The 22724-nt window shown below is 37.6% G+C and overlaps 1 protein-coding gene across 6 annotated transcripts in view; it reads right to left on the bottom strand.

Moving 5' to 3' along the window:
- Nucleotides 1-22724, bottom strand: part of LOC144451224 (AP-5 complex subunit beta-1-like) — a 219229-nt gene that overhangs the window by 149179 nt on the left and 47326 nt on the right. For 5 of the 6 annotated variants that reach the window (XR_013482294.1, XM_078142058.1, XM_078142127.1 and 2 more), the window contains 6 exons: nt 21339-21506; nt 18510-18584; nt 11653-11796; nt 5081-5228; nt 2347-2500; nt 2096-2185 (listed from right to left, as the gene is read on the bottom strand). Coding sequence is in view for 5 of the 6 variants with exons in the window: in XM_078142058.1 (XP_077998184.1) it covers nt 2096-2185; nt 2347-2500; nt 5081-5228; nt 11653-11796; nt 18510-18584; nt 21339-21506 (779 nt within the window). In the remaining variant the exon portion in view is untranslated. Of the gene's footprint in view, nt 1-2095; nt 2186-2346; nt 2534-5080; nt 5229-9265; nt 9289-11652; nt 11797-18509; nt 18585-21338; nt 21507-22724 lie in introns of all 6 variants that reach the window. The other variant, XM_078142207.1, reaches the window with a different exon arrangement.

The raw sequence follows: 22724 nt of genomic DNA, 5'->3' as shown, positions 1-22724 counted from the left end.
TGGCCTCATGGGATTGTTTGTTCTCCACCAGCTCCCTCACTAACATAGGGCGAGAGTGAGTGTGGTGTAATCAAATTGTTGTAAAAATACCTACAGTTGCTCATTTTTGAAAAACAAGGTATTATTTCAATGAAAAATAAATTGTCTACATCATACTTGCAAATACATAAAGTCAAATGCCACACACACAACCGAAATATGGATTAAAGTAATAAAATATAAATAAAACAAACATGAGTCGTTTATTTATTGACATATCACAAATAAACACAATATTTATGTTACAAACAAAATTCAAAATACTAACATTTATGTTCCTATAAAACTTCTGTATACTGGATAAATGGTCAAAATTGGGGAAAATTTGGCAGAAAATGTAATTTTTCAGTCGTATTAAATTTGAATGAAAATAATTAACGGCTCACTAATCTGTTTATGATGCTACAGTCAGTCCCCACCAGCAGTGAATATGTACTAAAATATCTGAATTCATCACCTCAAGACCTTCTGAAAAGTGAGCTTCTGTAAATATTAGTTAGGGGAGACAATTTTGACTGCGGCCATGTTGAAATTTGAATTTTACCCAAAAAAAAAAAAAACACTTTAAAAATCCGATCGGAAAATCGTCAGATCGTGCGTAATCTACCCACCACTGACCAGTATAAATTGAACTTGTATGAGGACTATTCATTATTGAACGTTGCCACAATGTTACGCATCTTGCCGACTTTCACTACGACACCCATAAATTCCCTGTTGGGAGATTACTCGAATTTAGCGGTACTTCTGACACTTGTAAAGTACCCACGACCAACTGCATGTATTCAACGATATATTTCTGGTGAAATTCTGTGGAAATTTCTTTGGACAGTTGACAAATTTACATCGTAGGTGATGTTAGGAGAGCCGTTAATTAACTAGTTATGGCAGCATGTTTTGCAGCAATAGCTGTCGTTGAATGGTATTACGGCGGAGTAGGTGAATAAATTTTGGCGTTCCCGCTGTAGCGGGAATCGGTGGGCGCCCTAGAGCGTTCCCGCTGTAGCGGGAATCAGTGGTGAAAGGGTTAATACCTCCTGTACCCTTATGGGAGGTAAAAGTAACTCTCCCTACATTAATTGCTACTTCAGGGAAGACAACTGCACAACTAATCATGAACAATTAACAAAAAAATTTGCATCGTCACACCACTTTAGACAATATTTCCTGACCAGAAACAACAACTTTCTTTTGTGTGGCCACCGCGTCTAATTACCGAAATATGCCAATAAATTATTAAAACTGAAAGCTAAAATGATAATAATTTCAGGACAGATGCGATTTGGTATTGCAAATGTATGTACCACGTTATAATGAATTTGAAGCGTGCATTCTTGAGATATAGCCATATTACCGAAAACCATTAATTACGTAAATTGCTTATTAATATTCTTGGGATGTTTACCAAAACCTAATCAGTTCTTGCCATTACCCTACGGAACACGTCTACACAATTTCATTTGAATTAAGCCAGTCGTTTTTTTAGAAAATGGTCACACACACACACACACACACACAGACACAGACACACACACAGACTTTTCAACCCTAATGCAAAACCTTCCTTACGTATTCTAAAAAGTGATATCACTGTAAGTACTAAAAATAATCCTTGTGTATATTTCTTTTTCTTCTATAACTGTGAACATGATTAAAAGAAATTGGCAGCAAATAAATAGGACAAAAGGTCTGTAATAGGCAAAGAATGGCTTGATTTTGAACGAGCCCTCAAGGTCAAGGTAAAAGGTCAATGTCTTAAATGAAAGCTTGTTACTGATACTATGGGGTAGACACTTGATTGGTGTCTCTATGTATTACATTTTATGAATTATACCGTAAATATTGATTTTTAACTACAAATCTGGCCGCCATTCGATCAAACTTGCATGTTACAAAACAAAGTGATGTGCTTATGTCCATTATTACATAGCTCATTTGTGCCAGGTTTGAAAGAAACCTGAGATTTCATGTGTGATTATGACACATTACTATGGACACACAGACGGATGGACGGTGCCTATTGTAATACATAATAAAGATCCCATGATGTACCTACCTGTCAGGGTGAAATTCTCTGATGCTTTCCAGGAAGTCAATGGTTTGTGCTGCAAACTTTGGATGTCCCACTATAATTCCAAGAATACATCTATGAAATACAGATGAAGCCCGTAACTTAAGTGAAGCCAAATTTTCGTTTGTTATGGAACAACATAACATGCACATGACCCCTATAATGTGCAACATTTATGCCTATAATATGTCACCATTCTGCCAGGTTTAAATATTGGCCCAGTATACATTACTTACTTGTAAATGTCTTCCACTAATGTTGTATACTGATGTTTTCTATAATAATTGAATAATGCTCTATATAATGCAACTGCCACTAGCCCAGTGACTCCATAGTTGACTGATTTGTGAAGGGAAACTAAACAACTCATCAATGTTGCTGCTGCTGAATCTGTTGAGACAAAACTATATGTTACTGGAAAATCTTTCCTAGATAGCAAAAGTGAATAACTGCATGATGTAACTAACAAACTAAATAGTATGGCTGCTATGAAACAGCATTTTACTCATGGCCACTGAATAAATGGCTGATGTTGACTTTCTACTAATCATTACACAAGTCATGAATAATATGCATGCACTTGTGGACAGCACTAGTGAGGGTATGGCAGCAGGATATTCCAACAAGGGTGTACATCTCATTTGTGAGATTGTTCAAGACAGTTATGGGGAGAGGATAATAGATCACTAAATCTTGAAATTGTATGTAAACTATTCACTTTGGCTAATATGGCAAGGAGAGTGTGTGAATGATACCATTTGGTTGATTTGGTTGATTGCATGTTTAATAGTCGCCTGTACGTTTAAAGATCACTCATTCAGTGTTTCCTATATACATGTATGTCATGGTTATTCTTGAACATTTTCAACTGTTACTTGTGAGCATTCTCTGTGCAGTTTCCTCAACATTGCCTTTACACTGTCATTTGGTGGAGTGTTGGAGAAGACAGCCGCGCAGCTTGTTTCAGAACCATTTCTATGTCAAATTTATTTGTAGCTGTAGTTGGGTCTTAGGCACTGGGTACATCATCCATAATTCAAGAAAAGGATCACACTACATTATTTAATATTAAGTATAAGTTGACTTGCTTTTGATGTTAGAACTTTGCTGACACATATTAATATTACTGTTGTACTTGTTTTGGTTATAGAAACTAAATAAGTGATCAGTGATGTCTTTCCCGGATCTTTTGATGTCTTTGGTAAGTTTATCATGTCAGTGGCCAACCAATTAGCTCATTTGCATCTTAGCACTGCAGTAGTGCTAAAAATCCACCAATCAACAAGTCTTCATACAAGACATGGCCTCCTCAAGTACTTATGTGAGTCTAACTGATGAAATTAATTTGATTTGTTAAATTTTGAGTCAGAAGGGAAAGGTTGGGATCAAATATAAACATAGTAACAGAGAGGAAACTTAGAAATTTACTGTTACCTGTAGAACAAGAATGAATGCCTACCACCAGGGCAAAACCATAGATTTTTGTACCCACATTCATTGTTGGCATGCGAAATACTGATTTATAGCTGTCATGCATGATGTATCCTTAAGTGGAAAATTAATTATATGAGACTATATTAAATTTTACGTTGCATATTTAAGATGTTGTCTAATTATCGAACACTCATTAATTATGGAAATGAACCATTAAGATTATAAGCTAAGCTACAACAACAAGCTTTAATGGACACACACACTTCTTTACTATCAATGCATGTACTAAATTAAATGAATTTAAAGCTTGCATTCTGTTAAAGATATTGCCTGATTATCAAAAATGGCTATTTAAGCAAAATCCTTATCACAATTTAAAAAAAATAGCGCCTGAATGGCGTTGTAGCACAACTGTATAATATTTAAACATTTATCCACATGCTGATCCATGCTACGTATACATGTAGGTGTTCATTTGCTGAATCACAATCCAGTTGCCTATCCAACAATGTTGTTATCTTTGCGATATACGTGATCATTTGGCTGTTGCTATGGGCGTGGTCATGTTGCAAGACATATTTACATACAGTTTTTGAATGTTTGTTCACTTGTCTATGAATCCCTGATGTTATTTTTGCAACATACACGATCATTAGGCTGTTGCTATGGGCGTGATCTTGTTGCTCAATATATTTGCATACGTTTTTTGAAGGTTTATTCATTTGTCTATTAATTCCTATTATCTTTGCAATATGCGTGATCATTTGGCTGTTGCTATGGGCATGGTCTTGTTCCTAGGCAATTCACATATTTTTGAATGTCTGTTCACTTGTCTAAAAATCCCTGTTATCTTTGTGATATACACCATCGTTTGGCTGTTGCTATGGGCGTGGTCATGGTTGCTAAGGATATTTGCATACATTTTTTGAATGTTTACTCACTTGCCTATCAGATGATGTTGTTATTTGACCAAAATATACTGCTATTAGTTGTTGCTAAGGGCGTGGTCATGGTTGCTAGGGCCATTTGTGTCAAAATGTTTTGAACAAAATCTGCAGAATTACACTTCTAGAAACATCTACCAAGTTTCAGTCCCATTGACCTAACAAATTTTTTTGAGATATAAAGTTCTGACCAAAATTCACATTTTTACACCTAATGTGCATATCACTAACGTTATCATTATATGCTTAATGCAGTAGTTTTTTGAGATGTCAAGTCCATCATAGACAGACTGACACACACACACACAGAGACACAGGCAGACAGACACAGACACAGACACACACACACACACAGACAGACATGGACACACAAGTCCATCATAGACAGACTGACACACACACAGACACGGACACACAAGTCCATCATAGACAGACTGACACACACACACAGACACGGACACACAAGTCCATCATAGACAGACTGACACACACACACAGACAGACACGGACACACAAAAGCATAACATAACCTCACCTTACAGGAGGTAAAAACTATTTCTTTAAAATGAAAACACTGACTTCGAAAGCTTACCTGATATGCTACTTGGTTTGAAACACAAACTTAGGACATTCAATTTTGCTAGAGTTGTATCAATATCATCAAAAACTCTAGGGAAGAAAGTGGCAAAATAACTGGAGTCTAGTTTGGTTGGCAGAGAACGTTCACTAAAAGCATCCTTCTGTAAGCCAATCAAAGATTTAATCTGTTCATATAATTTTAAAAACAGTATAATTATATAAACTGAAATGATAAACCTGGACAAATGTTTTGATGAGTCTAAACAGACTCTACTGATACAAGCATTGCGACTGTACTACAGTCACTGCGGTAGTTTTGACTGATACAAGCATTGCGACTGTACTACAGTCACTGTCCATGGTAGTTTTGGCTGATACAAGCATTGCGACTGTACTACAGTCACAGTGGTAGTTTTGGCTGATACAAGCATTGCGACTGTACTACAGTCACTGTGTTAGTTTTGGCTGATACAAGCATTGCGACTGTACTACAGTCACTGTGGTAGTTTTGGCTGATACAAGCATTGCGACTGTACTACAGTCATTGTGGTAGTTTTGGCTGATACAAGCACTGCAACTGTACTACAGTCACTGTGGTAGTTTTGGCTGATACAAGCATTGTGACTGTACTACAGTCACTGTCCATGGTAGTTTTGGCTGATTCAAACATTGCGACTGTACTACAGTCACTGTCCATGGTAGTTTGGGCTGATACAAGCATTGCGACTGTACTACAGTCACTGTGGTAGTTTTGGCTGATACAAGCATTGCGACTGTACTACAGTCACTGTCCATGGTAGTTTTGGCTGATACAAGCATTGCGACTGTACTACAGTCACTGTGGTAGTTTTGGCTGATACAAGCATTGCGACTGTACTACAGTCACTGTCCATGGTAGTTTGGGCTGATACAAGCATTGCGACTGTACTGCAGTCACTGTGGTAGTTTTGGCTGATACAAGGATTGCGACTGTACTACAGTCACTGTGGTAGTTTTGGCTGATACAAGCATTGCGACTGTACTACAGTCACTGTGGTAGTTTTGGTTGATACAAGCATTGCGACTGTACTACAGTTATTGTCCATGGTAGTTTGGGCTGATACAAGCATTGCAACTGTACTACAGTCACTGTGGTAGTTTTGGCTGATACAAGCATTGCGACTGTACTACAGTCACTGTGGTAGTTTTGGCTGATACAAGCATTGCGACTGTACTACAGTCTCTGTGGTAGTTTTGGCTGATACAAGCATTGCGACTGTACTACAGTCACTGTCCATGGTAGTTTTGGCTGATACAAGCATTGCGACTGTACTACAGTCACTGTGGTAGTTTTGGCTGATACAAGCATTGCGACTGTACTACAGTCACTGTGGTAGTTTTGGCTGATACAAGGATTGTGACTGTACTACAGTCACTGTGGTAGTTTTGGCTGACACAAGAATTGTGACTGTACTACACAACATACTATGGCTCAGTTCCCAGCATGCATCATTGGTAAATTGAGGGCACACAGAACAAAATATGAGAACCTTAGATGTTGCTCAAAAATGTGCATTCAGCTAGAGTGTTTTGTCTTACCCTCATTTGCAGTTGTATACTATGAATCGGCAATTTCTCAGGATTTATTTGGTTTTTAATCATTGCTCAATGATATTTTGTTCAAATAATAGAAATATGCAAATTATTAAGGAAAATTACCCATTTTTTGATACGTTTTGGCTATATCCTTTGCTAATTTCGGTTGAATTGGTGTCCAAAGATGATCTTTCAATGGCAGAACACATGGCAAACAAAGGTGCGATTTTGTTTCTGTTTTTCCTCCATGATAACTTTGTCAAATTTGAAAAATAGCGCAAATGGCATTGTAGCACAATTGTACAATTTTTTTTTATAATGTTTATTCACATGTTGATCCATGCTAGGCATCACCCTGTTTTTGAAATTGGGAGTAAAAATCCTTTTCTACAATGGAATATAGCCTTGTCTGAAATGTGGCACACGTAAATATTTGTTCCTGTCCCTGTTTGTAACATGAATTCTTTAATATTACTTATTAGTTCAAACATAGCTATACACATACATATACATGTATTACCTAGCTACCACACATGTCATGTAAATGCTTAGTCTATCTGCTAGACCTCGGATGTTCTTCCAATACAATACGACACACGACTGAACATCGCTATCGAGGATGGAACATCCAAGGTCTAGCAAATGTCATCTTGCAGTTCAGGGATATAAATAACTGCCAATCAGAGAACCGCATTAGCGACAAACACAAACAGAGAACAATAGCTAATTTTTTCATGCATATTCAGCTTAAGGAGGGGCTTGCAAAAATAACCACCAATGCCTTAATTGAAATGTGTGAATGACAACGTCTACACACTCATCAAACTCACAATTACCATAAACTGATAACACATAATAGTTAGTAATTTGTTATAATCACGTGATATTGGACATTAGTATTATAGAGCATTAGCAGTATAGAGGTCAATGGGTTATTGAATATATTAACATATATATATGCATACATGGTCCAACCTAGTCTTGCTGCTAGACGTTCGGGCTTTCTTTCAATGCTAAAACTATAAGCGAACGAAGTTCGCATGTGAGGGCCTGCCCGAACAGTCTAGCGAATGTCATTTTCAGACCGGACATTCCATTGAGATTACAATAAGCGGTGGGTTGGGCCATAAATGCATATACATACTTTAATATATTCAATCTCTGCATGCAGGTGTTGACAAACACATTTATGTCATTACTATGTCTTATCAGTTTATGGTAATTGTGTTTGATGAGTGTGTAGACGTTGTCATTCACACATTTTAGTTAACACATTGGTGGTTATTTTTACAAGCCCCTCCTTAAGATGAATATGCATGAAAATTTAGCTATTGTCCTCTGTTTGTGCTTGTCGCTAATGCGGTTCTCTGATTGGCAGTTATTTATATCCTAATGACATTCGCTAGACCTCGGATGTTCCATCCTTGATAGCGTTGTTCGGCTGTGTGTCGTATTTTATCGGAAGAACATCCGAGGGCTAGCTGATAGACTAGGTCCAACCCACGGCCATATCTCATCTCAATGGAATATGAAGTCTGAAAATGACATTTGCTAGACTGTTCGGGCAAGCCCTCACTGTTAGTATCGAAAGAAATCCCAAACGTCTAGCAGCAAGACTAGTAAATGCTTTGCTGTTTCACAATCAATGCTTATAATTGCACTTTGGGGCAAAAGTACACTTGAAGGTTTCGTAATGGTAATCTTCATAGAGAGTTTATAAAAGAAGTTAATCTAAATTATATTGTTGAAGGGATTAATACACTTTCTATTTTAGACACTACATGTTACTGACACCACAAATCACCACATCTCATCAGATTCCAGTTTCTATTATACACTAGGTATGACCACCTAAAGTTCTCTAGCGGCTCCCTGTAGCGTAGTGGTTAGCACACAGGATTAGCAGTCGGGAGGTCACGGGTTCGAATCCCACTGGAAATAGGGGATTTTCTGTGACCGACCCAAACCCAGGGTGAGTGTTCTACAGACTCGATGGGTAGGCTGTATCACTCAGCCTTGTCTCACTCACAAGACGAGTGCGAATTTGGGGGGACTCCTGGAGTAAAAGTAATGACTCGAAAAGTCGGAGACGATTACTCACACGGAGCCTGCAGGTGCTATGTTTGCCGGGCCTGGGTGACTCTGGGATAGCCTGTGGACTGACTGGGAAAGCCTTGACAGTTCCACAGCAATGTGATATGGGGATAATGGAGCGTGCAGCATAGCCCTGTCACATAGTCCCAAACCCGAATGGATCTCTGTAGCATTTGTGTTTGTTTGTTTGTTTGTATTTGTCTGCATAACAGAAAATCGCTGGGAGGAATTCCCAGCACAAAAATTAAAAAAAAAAATTAAAAGAAAAAGTTCTCTAGCATACTGATGTCACCATGACTTTACTATACATGCAATATTAATGCCCCTATACCAATGTTATGGGCCCATTTTTATGTGACATGGGAAACTTATTTAAAACTTACATATGATAGCTCTTAGAAGCTTGAAAATATTACCTCAAAGGCTATGAATAACCTAAACATTGCCTTAAAAGCACAAAACTGCAGATCTGCCAGGTGAAACCCCAAGGACTCCCCCACCCCCATCAGAGGTCACTCATGCATTCAACCAACAATCACATGCACCAACAACCTTTTTTACTGTCAAAATGGTATTAAGCTTTTCTTAAATATTTTCACCCTATTCTAATTTGAGATGATATTGTGTTTTAAAGATATGAAATGTTTGCCAAGATATTCTAAAATTGCCTTAAACTCCAAATCTCCCCTACCAATGATACTAGTACTACCATTAGATGTGCTGACATTAACTACATGTAAATAATGATGTTATTTAACTTTATAAGAACATATTTCAACCCTATGTAAGTTATAAAGAATAGTTTCTGATACTTGATGGTGCTGCCTTGTAAAGCATGGATTAAGTTGTTGCTTGAAAGGGTCTGAATAGCCTAAAATCCTCCAGGGTTTCTAGAGGGAGACCCCTTCGGACTTCCCACATGAGGTGGACATATCCCAGTCTCAAGCTCTTCCCCTCTTGTGGTCCAGATACTATCAAAGTATATTTCAAAAGTATTTCAACCCTATGTAGTTGCTTTTTACATGGTGGTGCTGTCTTGTAAAGCTTGGAAATTATTTTCTAAAAATGTCTGAAGAGTCACAAAATTGACTTTTGAGAGTTTAAAACCTCCTCGAATCCCCATAAGAGATGCACATATTCACTTCTCAAGCTTTCCCCCTACCTCTCACTGTCAAGATGCTATTAAACTCCTTTTGGAATATATTTACCCTGTGTAGTCAATAATTATAATTATGATAGTGCTAACCCGTGATCTTATAAAGTAGATGCAAGACAGTCAAGCAGTCTACACTGAGTCACGATCAAAAAATATCTGTCATGTGAATATTATATGGGGGGGGGGTCATCATATTTTAGAATTAAAAGTGATGGGGGTGTCAGCCTGTTTTTGGTTTTACAGATAGTGGGGTCAGTGAGTTTTTACCGGCCTCATTTAAGAATCCACCCCCAACCCCACCCCACCCCCACCCCCAGCTGAAGAAACTGACCAGTCCCTAAGAATGTTCCCACCAAATTCAGGCCAATCTGCCTAGTAGTTTTGGAGTTTGTTTTTGACCAAAAATCACATTTTTTGACCAAAAACGTACATCTCTGATGCAATCATTTTCGCTTGAACAATTTCCCAACTAGATACCTAAAGTTACATGACCACCAAATATAAAAGTAATCAATCAGTCCAGCAGTTTTTACTTTAAGTTGTTTATACACACACACACACAGACAGACAGACAGACAGACAGACACTTAGCGATGCCTATAGCACTACTGAACCTTATCGTTTCAGTTGTGCTAAAAATGAGCAAACGAACCTGCATCTCATCCTTAAGAATGTAGTATGGTAATGTAATTGGATATCTTTTATATTGGATATCTAAGTACACTGTGCATCTGTAACTTTTTGTTCTAGTTTGTCCCTTTTTTTTTCTGTGTACGTAATCTTGCAACAGGTTCCATTGCGAGAACAGTGCTATAAATGCACTGAAATCGTGTCTGTATTTGAAAGATTAATAAATAAACAAAAATAAAAAGTAACAATCACTAGCGCTAACCATTGACCTTAGAGGTTACTTTTGTAGCATTTGTGCTTGTAATTTGAATCTGTCAAGGTACAACTGTATTACCCAGCCAAGTACCCCACTCCCTTCATCCAGGCCCTGGACCATATTTCCCCACAATGATGACAATATTCATGACTGTAGGATTCCAAGAATAATGGGAACACACTTTGAAAGAACGAGATCCAAGCTGTATCTTGCATTCAGTCATAAACTTATGAGTGTTGTGTGACTTCAGCCTAGATTTAATATTCTCTGACAATGTTGATGAAAAGTCCATCAGTTTACCAAAGTATCCTCTGTTCATAACTATGGTACTAGGGGAAGTAGGTACAATTTTCACCAGCCAATGATTAAAGGTCAGGCTGCAAATACGTTTTACGCTAATGCTATCAAGGACTGGAATAATCTACCAGTATCGATAAAACAGATATCACAAAGGAATGTCTTCAAAAAAGCAGTCAAATCATATCTGTCCAGTACACTAAGGGACCACTAATACTGGAAACAGCGTGTTTATTCCCTATTAGCTAGTTTGCCTCGATAGCTTTCCTTTTCATCTGTTATTCTTTCCCATTCCATGTAGTCAAATACTTATGCTAATCCTGCCACTTTCTTGAATCACTGTACGGACCCCACTGGAAACAAGTCTTTGACTTTCGTGGGTTATCCAAGTAATTCAACAATTTGTACCAGTTTTTACTTGTATATCTGCACTGTCGATCTTGTTGTTTTACTGAAATAAACTAAACTAAACTAAACTAAAGTCATGGAAGTTTGGGAATTCTTTTACACTGTGCATACTAACTACTCCTATATTCGTTGTTATAAACATTACAGATAGAAGAGTAAAATTATCTACCTGATGCTCAGGAAAATGTAGCAACCATTCATAACACAACAGTTGATGTGAAGGTTTAAATGTAGGAGTAATGGCATATATCAGCAATCTTCTCAAAATAAATTCCTCATCTCTATCAGTGAATAGCTGGCTGGAAAACCTTTCCTGGAAAAATACAATACAACACTTACGACACAACACTACTATCAACAGATCACAGTTGAACCAGAGGCATGAGGCAACAATTCTGATGAAATCCGAAAATGATAATGATATACAGGTAATAAAGGCCCAAGTTAGCTATGACATACATACTTCTTAAATTTATTTAAGGAAGTTGCACAGGCTAGGACGTCATTTAAAATTCTCAATTAAAATATGTAAATTCCATTCAATAAATGTATTTATACACATTTGAATAAGAATTAGCAAGGGGCAAACAGGAAATGTACAGGTAAATCGACCTCAAACTGTGACTGGAATTGACATGTTTGTATTTTGCTGGGGAGTCTGATGCGCCCTCAATGATGACTCTCTGTATCCCAGGCCCATATCACACAATGGCGGCATTTTGTAGAAGGCTCAGATGCCGTCAGCACGAACTAGTATTCTGACGCCTGCTGCCGGTTTCACCTCAAAATCTCAGACGGAGGGTGAGTAAAAAATATAACGTTCAACCTTTGATTTAGATGTGTTTCTAACTTTCCAATCCTATCCATGCGTACATGTGTATCCCCGTCACTGACGTCACGTATTGTCGCCAAGTACTACTAGTCGATAGTCGGTGCATTTTTCCCTGATACGGTGATAGCGCACTTCATCTATGCTGAGTAACTTATTCATTTCATGCATGGGCGAGAAAGTAGCTTAAACATTCTTTTTTTCTTTTTTTGACAGGATCAATCCGAAATGAAATGTACAGGCTAAGACAAGAAGAGGTACAGAAGTGGCCGACGGGTGCCGACAGTGCAATGAGTAGCTCGATACTGACGCCGTCCGGTACACACACGAGTAAACGATTCCCAACTTATTCGAATTACTTTGTTTTCACAGGGACTGATAATTTCATAAATAAAATATTGTTTTGTGCATTTATAAGATAGTTTTGACTTTTGTTAATAAATCATCAATCATGTATAATACAACCAGACACTTGAGTTGATAAAATATTTGGATCCCACTCGGCCCCCATGTTGCGTTCAGTTATGTGCCATTGCTTTCTACTCTGTTGTAGTAGAAATGTCAAGTTATTTCACTTTGAATTCCATACATTATTAGTGATAAAACGTATACAGCATACTTTTTCAACAATACAGTAAACTTACTCATTATCTCATTCACTTGCTTGCTCAATGACTGGGAGAAGACCAAGAGTGTTATAAAATTTACTGAAATTTATTATTGTACATAATTATTCTGGATATGGCTTCTTCTAGTGATGATTTTACAAAAAAAATAAATGGACATCTAATAATAACTGTTACATGAGTCTGTACGGAAAATCTACTGTAGACATAAATATTTCCATACATTGAAAAATTCACAGAAGTACAATTTCTGACCTGTCATGAACGCTTTCATTCCACGAGAAAATTTGACACTACTGCCGTAACTGTTGACACATTGCACGATGTTTGAATATTAGAATGACAGGTCTAGTCAAAATGAAAGTTACGTTTTCTCTGTAGTCCATAGGGGTATCTTCGTTGAATGGTTGTGTACCCGCTGTTGCTTCTATTTCTTGTATAAACCGTCTATCTGCGTCGCAGTTCCCACACTCGTAGACCGTAGACGCGTAGTCGGCTGGCTGCACTGTGTGGGTTACTGGGCAATGTCTAACCTCGCTCTAACCTTGGCGCCGTAACTCTGTCTTGCGACTCCATGTACTCTTCCCTAGCCTTTATACGTACCAGAGTCAAAAAACACTCAAAAACATCTTTTGCTGATTTATCATTGAAATCAAACTTTATTCCTGAATTTTCGTTAAGTTCAAAGTCATCAACTTCAGTTATGTCACGCGACCACCTGATCAAGTCATCGTCACTACTACTACCACTACTTTCACTACTGGAGTCGTTGCAGCCATCGGGTGAAATATTCAATTCTGCCTCATCATCTGAGTTATGTCGAGCTAACCTGGCTAACGGCACGTCGTTCTCTATGTCAGACGGTGCAAATGCCTCAAATTCGGAGTCAGAATCAGAGAAAGAATAAAAATATCAGCTATCTTGTCACCCACTGCTAGTTTGTTGTTTTCTCCGGTTGCCATATTTAAATTTTCATTGATAAATTTTCTGTGCACTTCGAATTCTGATCGCTGACCTGTTTGTTGTGTTACATGTGTTATGGTAAACAGTAATCTACATATCAATGTACTTTTGGCACCAATTTCAAGATATTTGAATTACTAATACCCCCCTATCATACATTCGGGTCAAAGGTTGCATGCATACATATCACCTTCAGGCGCCTGCCGGCTGCAACGCAGTCTAGGATGAAGGACGTCCTAAGGCGCCTGCCAGCCGCAAAGGGTTTCAATGATTTCATCAACAAAATAATAACATTTCATTTCTAGTCAAAGCATTTTCTCACGCCAAGAATCACATTTTTCAACCCAAAACGTACATCTCTGATGCAATCATTTTAATTTCAACAATTTCCATCTACACACTCTAAGTAATGTCCCCACTAAATACCAAGGCAATCAGTCTTTTTGACTTTAAAGGTGATTCAAAATGCTCACATTCACTATTGCTATTTTGCTAGACAACATGTTTGTGAAATGTATACTGGTTTTAAAACTTTAAAAAAGCGTCTGCAAACACCTAAAAATAGCGCAAATATTGCGTTGCCGCACAACTTCATGTTCAGGGCAATGATAGATATATAATTTTTTGAAGATTTAAAGTTGTAACCAAAACAAAATTTTCATACCTAATTTCCATCATCATAATCCAGCCATCCTATGTTGGAAGTGTACAAGACAAGTATAGCAACATCCTAATCAAACTTTAAAGGGATGTGTCTACAAGGTTTTGTACTTCTTTATTTTTTTAAATCAATTTGGAACCAAGTCATACCAATGTAACAGGTTTATCTTTCTTGGTTGTCTTATTGTAATATTGTTAAAGCCAGCTACATTCAGTTTATATGGGTAGGTGATGAAACAGCTGTCTTACAATATATTACATAATCCAGTCATAAACCAAACTGGCCATGCTACAGGCTTTACCACCAGAGGAAATAGTAAAGTAAACATTATAGTTAATTAACAATGTACTGTTCTCAGTAAGGGTGTTCACATATGTAAAAAACCTTGCCACGGCCTGGTCCCAGTAAACAAATTAATCAGGTGTTAACTTTTGGTCTGCGTTCAGATTGCATATTTGTGGTCATCGAGTCTAGGACAAAAACAGCGCCCTCAGTCACATCAATGCTACTATTGTTAAATATGGCTGACTTCGATAATTGTTTACTTTCCAACTGATAATAACATTACACATTCATGGGACGCTTAGACAACAGTAAAAAGGTCAACATATACTGTAGGTCAACATGAGAGGGCGTCATCTGGGACAAGGTCTGCATTCACACGGACGTTTTTGCTCTGGGACAAGACCAGGTCCGGCCCAGGCCAGGGCCTGAACCACCTTCTCGTCTGGGACCAAAACTTGTCCGGGCCAGGCCCTGGCTAAACCGTTCACACCTGGTTTTTTGTCCCAGACCAGGACCTGGCCATGGCCTGGCCCTACACAAAATTCGTAGTCTGAACAGGCTAAGTGTGTCAGCTATTAATGAGGACAAATCTACACATTCTCAACAAAGTTAAGCTCAATCTACTGGGTAATTTCAAAGTTGAAGATTTTTGAGGAAAAGCAATGACAAAGAATAACACTTCTAGAAACATCTCACCAAGTTTCAAACTCATTCACTTAGTATTTTTTGAGATATAAGTTTTTGACCAAAATTCACATTTTTACACCTTAATTCCATATCACTCATGGAATCATGGTATGCTTAACATATCTTCGTCCATACATCCCTAAATGCATTTCCATTAAATTTCAGCCCAATCTGCTCAGTGGTTTTGGAATTATAGATTTTTAACCAAAAAGACACATTTTCAGCCCTAATTTGCATATCACTGATGGAATCATCCCGTCATGAACAAATCTTACTTTACACCCCCTTAAGAATGTTCCCACCAAATTTCGCACCAATCTGCCCAGTAGTTTCTGAGTTTTAGTTTTTTGACCAAAAATCACATTTTTTGACCCAAAACCCACATCCCTGATGCAATCACTTTCATTTGAACAATTTCCCAACTAGACACCAGAAGTATCATGACCACCAAATATCAAAGCAATCGGTCCAGCAGTTTTTGACTTTAAGTTGTTTACACACATACACACACACACACACAGACAGACAGACACTTTGCCATGCCTATAGCACTACTGAACCTTATCAGTTCAGTTGTGCTAAAAATGACCTTTTTTCAGTCAGTTCCCTTCGGATTTACTTCGAGAGTTTTCGGGTATTTCCGGTCCCACCTAGACCACAGGATTTTATGACGTCATAGAGAGACATCGTTAGCACATAGCCTATGACGAGCGTAGTCAACAGGTGAATAAAACTTAACAGCATTGTGAAAAAATGCATTGCTGGTGGTTGTAATAGACATCAGTAAACAAAAACTACAGTCTACATGTCTTATTAACCAACATTTACCGATATTTACTCACACTTCCTGACTAATTGTCAGTGTCTGTGGGTATAAATGCTAAAATGTTATGTCCCCATATTATGGCAAAATAAATCAAAACTGCTAGACTAGATATACATAAACACTTGTAATGTCGCGTGTTTCACATTCAGTGACTTTTATTTGCACCCTGGAGCTTGCCATCCTCGACTTCATCCAGCTTTCGTGATCCCGTACATAGGCAGAATATGCACACTCATTTCCATGGCAAATAATAAATGAAATTCAAACTCACTTAACATTGCTATAATTACGCTTCAGTAAGTTTACATACTTCATTGTAATAGTCAGGATGTCAAGGCTAAATTTAAAAATACCGCCGATGGCGTTATAGCACAACTGTACAGTTTCTAAAAATGTTTATCCATATGGTAGTCCATGCTAACAATAAGTGGTTATTTGTTGAGTGACTATCCAGTTGCCTATCCAATCATGTTGCCATCTTTGCGATATATGCGATCATTTGGCTGTTGCTATGAGCGTGGTCATGTTGTTAGATATATTTGCATACATTTTTGTATGTTTTTATTCACTTGTTTATGAATTCCTGATATTATCTTTGCAATATACGTGATTATTTGGCTGTTGCTATGGGCGTGGTCTCGTAGCTAGGCAAATTTACATACATTTTTTAATATATATTCAATTATCCAAGAATCCTTGTTATCATGAAATACACGACTGTTTGGCTGTTGCTATGGGTGTGGTCATGGTTGCTAGGGATATTTGCATACATTTTGCATACATACATGAATGTTTACTCACTTGCCTACCAGATGATGTTATCTGACCAAAATATACTGTCATTTGGTTGTTGCTTAGGGCGTGGTCATGGTTGCTACGGCCAATTTTGTCAAAATGTTTTGAAGAAAATCTGGAGAATAACTCTTTCAGAAACATCCTTCCAAGATTCAGACTTATTGACCAAGTAGTTTTTGAGATTTTGTTTTTGACCAAAAATGAACATTTTCACACCTAATTTGCATATCACTTGTGGAATCATTGTATGCTTAATATTTCTTTGTCCATACATCCCTAGATGCATTCCCATTAAATTTCAGCCCAATCTGCTCAGTTCTTTTGGAATTATATCCTTTTGATGAAAAAGACACATTTTTCGCCCTAATTTGCATATCACTGAAGGGACCATCATGTCATGAACAATTCTTAGTAAAAACACCCTGAAGAATATTTCACCCAAATTTCAGCCCCATGAGGAGAACATCACCTTTACCAGCAAAGTGCAATTCTTGCACTTTCCTATCAATCCTTATCAGCTTATTACCATAACTAAGTGTTTGCTTTTTTAAATTACATCTGATAAGCCTGAGTCGTTGCTGGTACAGGTACTAGGTCAAGACTGAAATGCTGTCGACTGAATGTATGCAAGTACGAGGCACAACTGGCTTGGGTGAAAGGTCACGATTTGGCTTGGGTGAAAGGTCACGATCCGATCGCGATCATAACATTAGAATACATCGTGCACGATGTTACATATGGTACATGTATATGGACATCAGATATGGGAATTTGCTATTTAAGTATCTCTGTGCTTAATTTTTCAAAAAATTATTTAACTAACTATGGAACGAGAAAAACTGTAGTTCCAAGTGCAAGGTTACTTTCAAGGAGTGAATCGTTTGAGACAAGGGACGTTATCAGCTGTTACAACTTTTATAATCCTATTACAGTTGACATTGCAAACAGATTTAGAGATTGTCAACAACCCAACTTGCCTATTGATGAACTCAGGTTATCCGTAGTTTGGTTTTACTGAAGCGTTTCCGACATGCAATCTGCTCAGCAGTTTTTTGAGTTTAAGTTTTTTGACCAAAAATCACATTTTTTGACCCAAATCCCAAACCGGTGATGCGATCATTTTGATTTGAACAATTTCCCAACTAGACACCCAAGGTAATGAACCCACCACATATCATGGCAATTGGTTCAGCGGTTTTTGACTTTAAGTTGTTCACACACACACACACACACACACACACACACAGATGCCAGGCGATCCCTATAGCACTACTGAACCTCAGTTCAGTGGTGCTAAAAATGGATGGAACTTTAGTGACTGAAATATGGCATACTGAACACTGAAGGGACTCACCTTGAGGAGAAACACAAGATGAAATACTGACAAATCAGCTGTAGACACACAATGTAGGAAAAGGCTCTTGAAAGTCTGAAAACAAAAGTATAACCAGAAGTACACTGAACAGTGTCTGTAACGTGAAATAAAAAAATTAAAGCGCCAATGGCTTGGTAGCACAAGTGTTGAGTAAACTTTCATTTTATTTATGATGAAGTGGTTTTGTTGCTAAACATATTTGCATACATTTTTTGAAGATAATATACACCATCGTTTAAAATTGCTATATGGGCATGGTCTTGTTGCTAGTCATATAGTCATAGTCATATCAACGTTTTTGGAATGTTTACTCATTTCCCTTCCCTTCATTAGTGTTATCTTTGCGTTATATGTCACTGTTTACCTGTTGTTATGAAGGTGGTCTTGTTGCTGAGGACATTTGCATATTTTAAAATAATGTATATACAATTGCCTACCATCCTTCAGAGGAGGTCGGAAGGCTCTCACGTGACACCCATGTGACTGTTTCGTGATAGAGCATACACTGATGACATTGGTGAGTACCTCATGCTTTTATCTGTTTTATTACCATTCGCGTCATTAGTCTATCATTCAGACGATCACTATTTTTGACCATTACAAGTGTAATGCAACATGGTAATCGTGTTTTCAGTTTGTATAGTGTGTCTAAAACGAACACAAAATTTGGTACTCGACAAGTCAATGTTATCGATATCTACATTTCCGGGTTTTTCACCTCGGTCGTTTTAACACAAAAATATGTTTCTATGTATGCTTTTGTCACTTTTCTATTAATTATCATCATGAATTTCATGGTTTTGCATTGATCTCCCGAATACCCCACTTTATAATGTGTGTAAATTGTCATTACTTTTTGTTGATTTTCGATGTTTTCAAGATGGCGACCCATTGTGCGTGCATATAACATGCGAAGTGGCTTGGCCATTGACGACTGTCCTACACTTGCTGGCCAGATGTGTTTATTGATACTCTCATGTCGTGCAGTGATCGTTACACGTAACACTAATTGTCAGCATTTCCTCTTGTATCCTTAAAATGTTGTCCTTTTCACTCTTATCAAGACATTTTTCTGTTTATTTTCAGATTCATCGCTATCGCTAGTCGATTTGCTGTGCCAACTCTGGACTTTCTTCTGTTCTTCATGTTACATTTTGTCTCGTATTAAACCATCTCTGTGTTGACTTCTATAAATTTGTCTTGTGCGAGAAAAACAGCTGAATGTAATTTAACGTAAACCCCTTTCCTACCCCCTGATGATAGCTAAAGAAATAATTTAGCTCACATCTTACAAACTAATTGTTTAAAAAAATAATGTACAGCAACGTCATCTATTACAAATTTGTATGATAGACAATTGAGACCTTCAAGGCCTATTTTATGTCTAAGCTTTAATATGTTCAGAAAACACTCGTATTGCAGATCGATGTAGTGAATATTTTCCTCTTCACATGGCTTTCATTCCAGTCACTAAAAATATCAAATGATATATGTCAGTATCTACAAATTTTGCCATTCCAGCTCAAAATTACATATATTACATCTACCTTGCTAGTTATATAATATTTCACAATGCTTACATGATCAAAACTACCTCATCATACGTTACCACAATTTACATAGCCTGAGCACATTTTGCTACATGTTTGTCGCGTCACCAGAAAAGTTAGCAAAACAATGTTGGATTAAAATATGCAAAACTGAGAGACTTGCACAATTTGTGGTTATAGATAACTTTATAATACAAAGGCCGAAGTCTTGTTGTAGTTGTATTTATTTATTTATTTATTTATTTATTTATTTATTATGTTTTTGAGCAAATGTTTGTATTTTGGAAGGTAGACATCTAACGTTTTAGTCAGTTAGACTGAATAAAGTTGAGGCGCTGTACTCAGGACACTGTACTCAAACATATGACCTTACGCGAGTTGCCTTCATTCTGGTGTCACTATTACACACGATTGCAGGGTGATATCGAATTTGCAAGTTACATGTTACTTGAAAATATCTCAAACGTGCGAAATCATATACCCTTTCATGTAGGGTCAATGATGAAATTGGGTGTGCACGGTGATTTAAATTACAGCAGTAGTTGAGCAAGTTGTGAGAAGCTCGCCTGTTTGCATTGTCACATCACATCACTTGTCAAAGGAGGTCATCTTCGACTCTGGAGCAGATCACCCACTTTCTACTGAAAATCTTGAGTAGGCTTTGTCTATTTCGAACTATAGCCCTTTAAAAGTACTGTACACAAGAATCCATCTATTTTGCAAAATTTTTAAATTTTGGGCGAATAACTGAGCCAAAATTTACGACCTCAGCGAGGTCGAGTATTCTTCACGAAATCGCCGAAAAATCACAGTATTCCTATCAATAATTCCAAAAACGATTCTTCTGGCATGGAGGGAGAAAGATTTATAGTATACAATATGATGAATTATTGTGAAAGTTACGGCGAGTTGATGCCACAAACTACGGCTGGTGAGCACTGAGCCAGCCACCATTGTAAACGTACCTGCACGATCGAAGTGTGCACAATGGAGGCTCACTGCGTAATGAGCTTTCAGTTATTTTTACCCATCATGCTCTGCACCCCTTCCATCCTCCACTGCCATCCTTGTTGTTATATTTGCAATAAACTCTATCATTTGACTGTTGCTAAGGGCATGGTCATGGTTATGTTGATATGAAGTACTATACACAATCATGATAATTAGTTTTCATGGCATGTGCTATACAGTCAATTTAATAATGAAATAAAGTGGTACACACACAGTCCAATAAAGAATGTGCAAAGACATTACTTACAGCAGGTGAAAGGTCATGTACATATGCCACACACTCTATGAGCTGTACCATTATATAATATAGACACTGTGTTGTCATCAGTGTTGATGACTCCATCACAAATGACAAAGCTCTCTTGAGTTCTTTCGTATCAACATTGGATGCAAGCTTCTGCTTCAACACTTTTCTCTATAAGATTGTGACAGGGAAATAGAGTTATGACAGCTGAAATATCAAATGTTTATGTTAAACATAACAAATCATTGTAGCGGACATAAAGTTTATGTTAAAGTGTACATGCAAAGGTTGATAATTTTTTTTGTAATTATGTTTATTTTGCCATAAAAATAAAGGAAATCGGGTTTGTAATAGTACAATATAATTCTAACACAAGAAATTGCGCAAAAAATTAGGCACTCTCGGCTCAGCCACAGAGCACCTTCAGGTAAGTACCTCTCATTTGCATATGGATAGGACGGCGTTTGGAACTTTGTGACGTCACTGCAGGAACACAAACACGTTTGTCAGTGTATCTTTACATGCAAAGCCATGTACATATGCCACACACTCTATGAGCTGTAGGTCAACCAGAAGGTCAACTTCACAACCCGTTTTCGCCAGAACCCAACGTTGAATATTGGTCAGATTCCTCAAGCGTAGAGCAATATACTCCAACATTAACATCTGGTGGTGTGATTTAGCCAAATTCATTCGAACCGACCACTAGCAGTAACCATAGTTCCTCTGGTAGTGAATGAGTGAGGAAGGTGTGGTCAACCAGAGACTGAAAGACACTGCTTTATAAAGTTTTATTCTGATGTAAATTTCACAGACAAATGTAGTCATGGCTAGTACACATTATATGTAATAGTATACCTGTGTTAAAATATCCATCATGCAAGTTTAGTGCTTGTTTTCTGACTATGCCTTGCTGTCTTATACCGCAACATGGACCATCCAGCATATTGTTTATGTCCTAGTGAAGGCGTGTTGTTTACATAAAGTGAAGTGTATGTCATAGAACACTGGCCTAATACCAACTTTGAACGAGATCTGTTCAAGCATGTCTGAGTTATGGCTTTGGACATGGAAAATTCGCAAACAAAATGGCTGCTAGGCCATATTGGATGGTATCATAAAACAAATTGACATGCATATGTATGCCATAGTATGTTGCCCCTGTATCAAGTTTGAAAAAATCGGTCCAGGCATCTCCAAGAAACGGCTGCGGACAGACGGACGGACGCACAGACAGACGGAACCCAATCCATAAGTCCCCATCCGGACGACTAATAAATAGAGACCAAAGGGGTTTTGTAAAAAATCTCTTGGTTTTAGATTTGTCATTTTTTTAAATTCATTTCTGGAAAATGATGTGCTATCACTGACTATGTTGTTAAAACTCAT

This window comes from Glandiceps talaboti, chromosome 1, assembly GCF_964340395.1.
Source record: "Glandiceps talaboti chromosome 1, keGlaTala1.1, whole genome shotgun sequence".
In the NCBI taxonomy this organism is placed as follows: Eukaryota; Metazoa; Hemichordata; class Enteropneusta; family Spengelidae; genus Glandiceps; species Glandiceps talaboti.
This window is presented reverse-complemented; position numbering and strand designations above follow the sequence as displayed.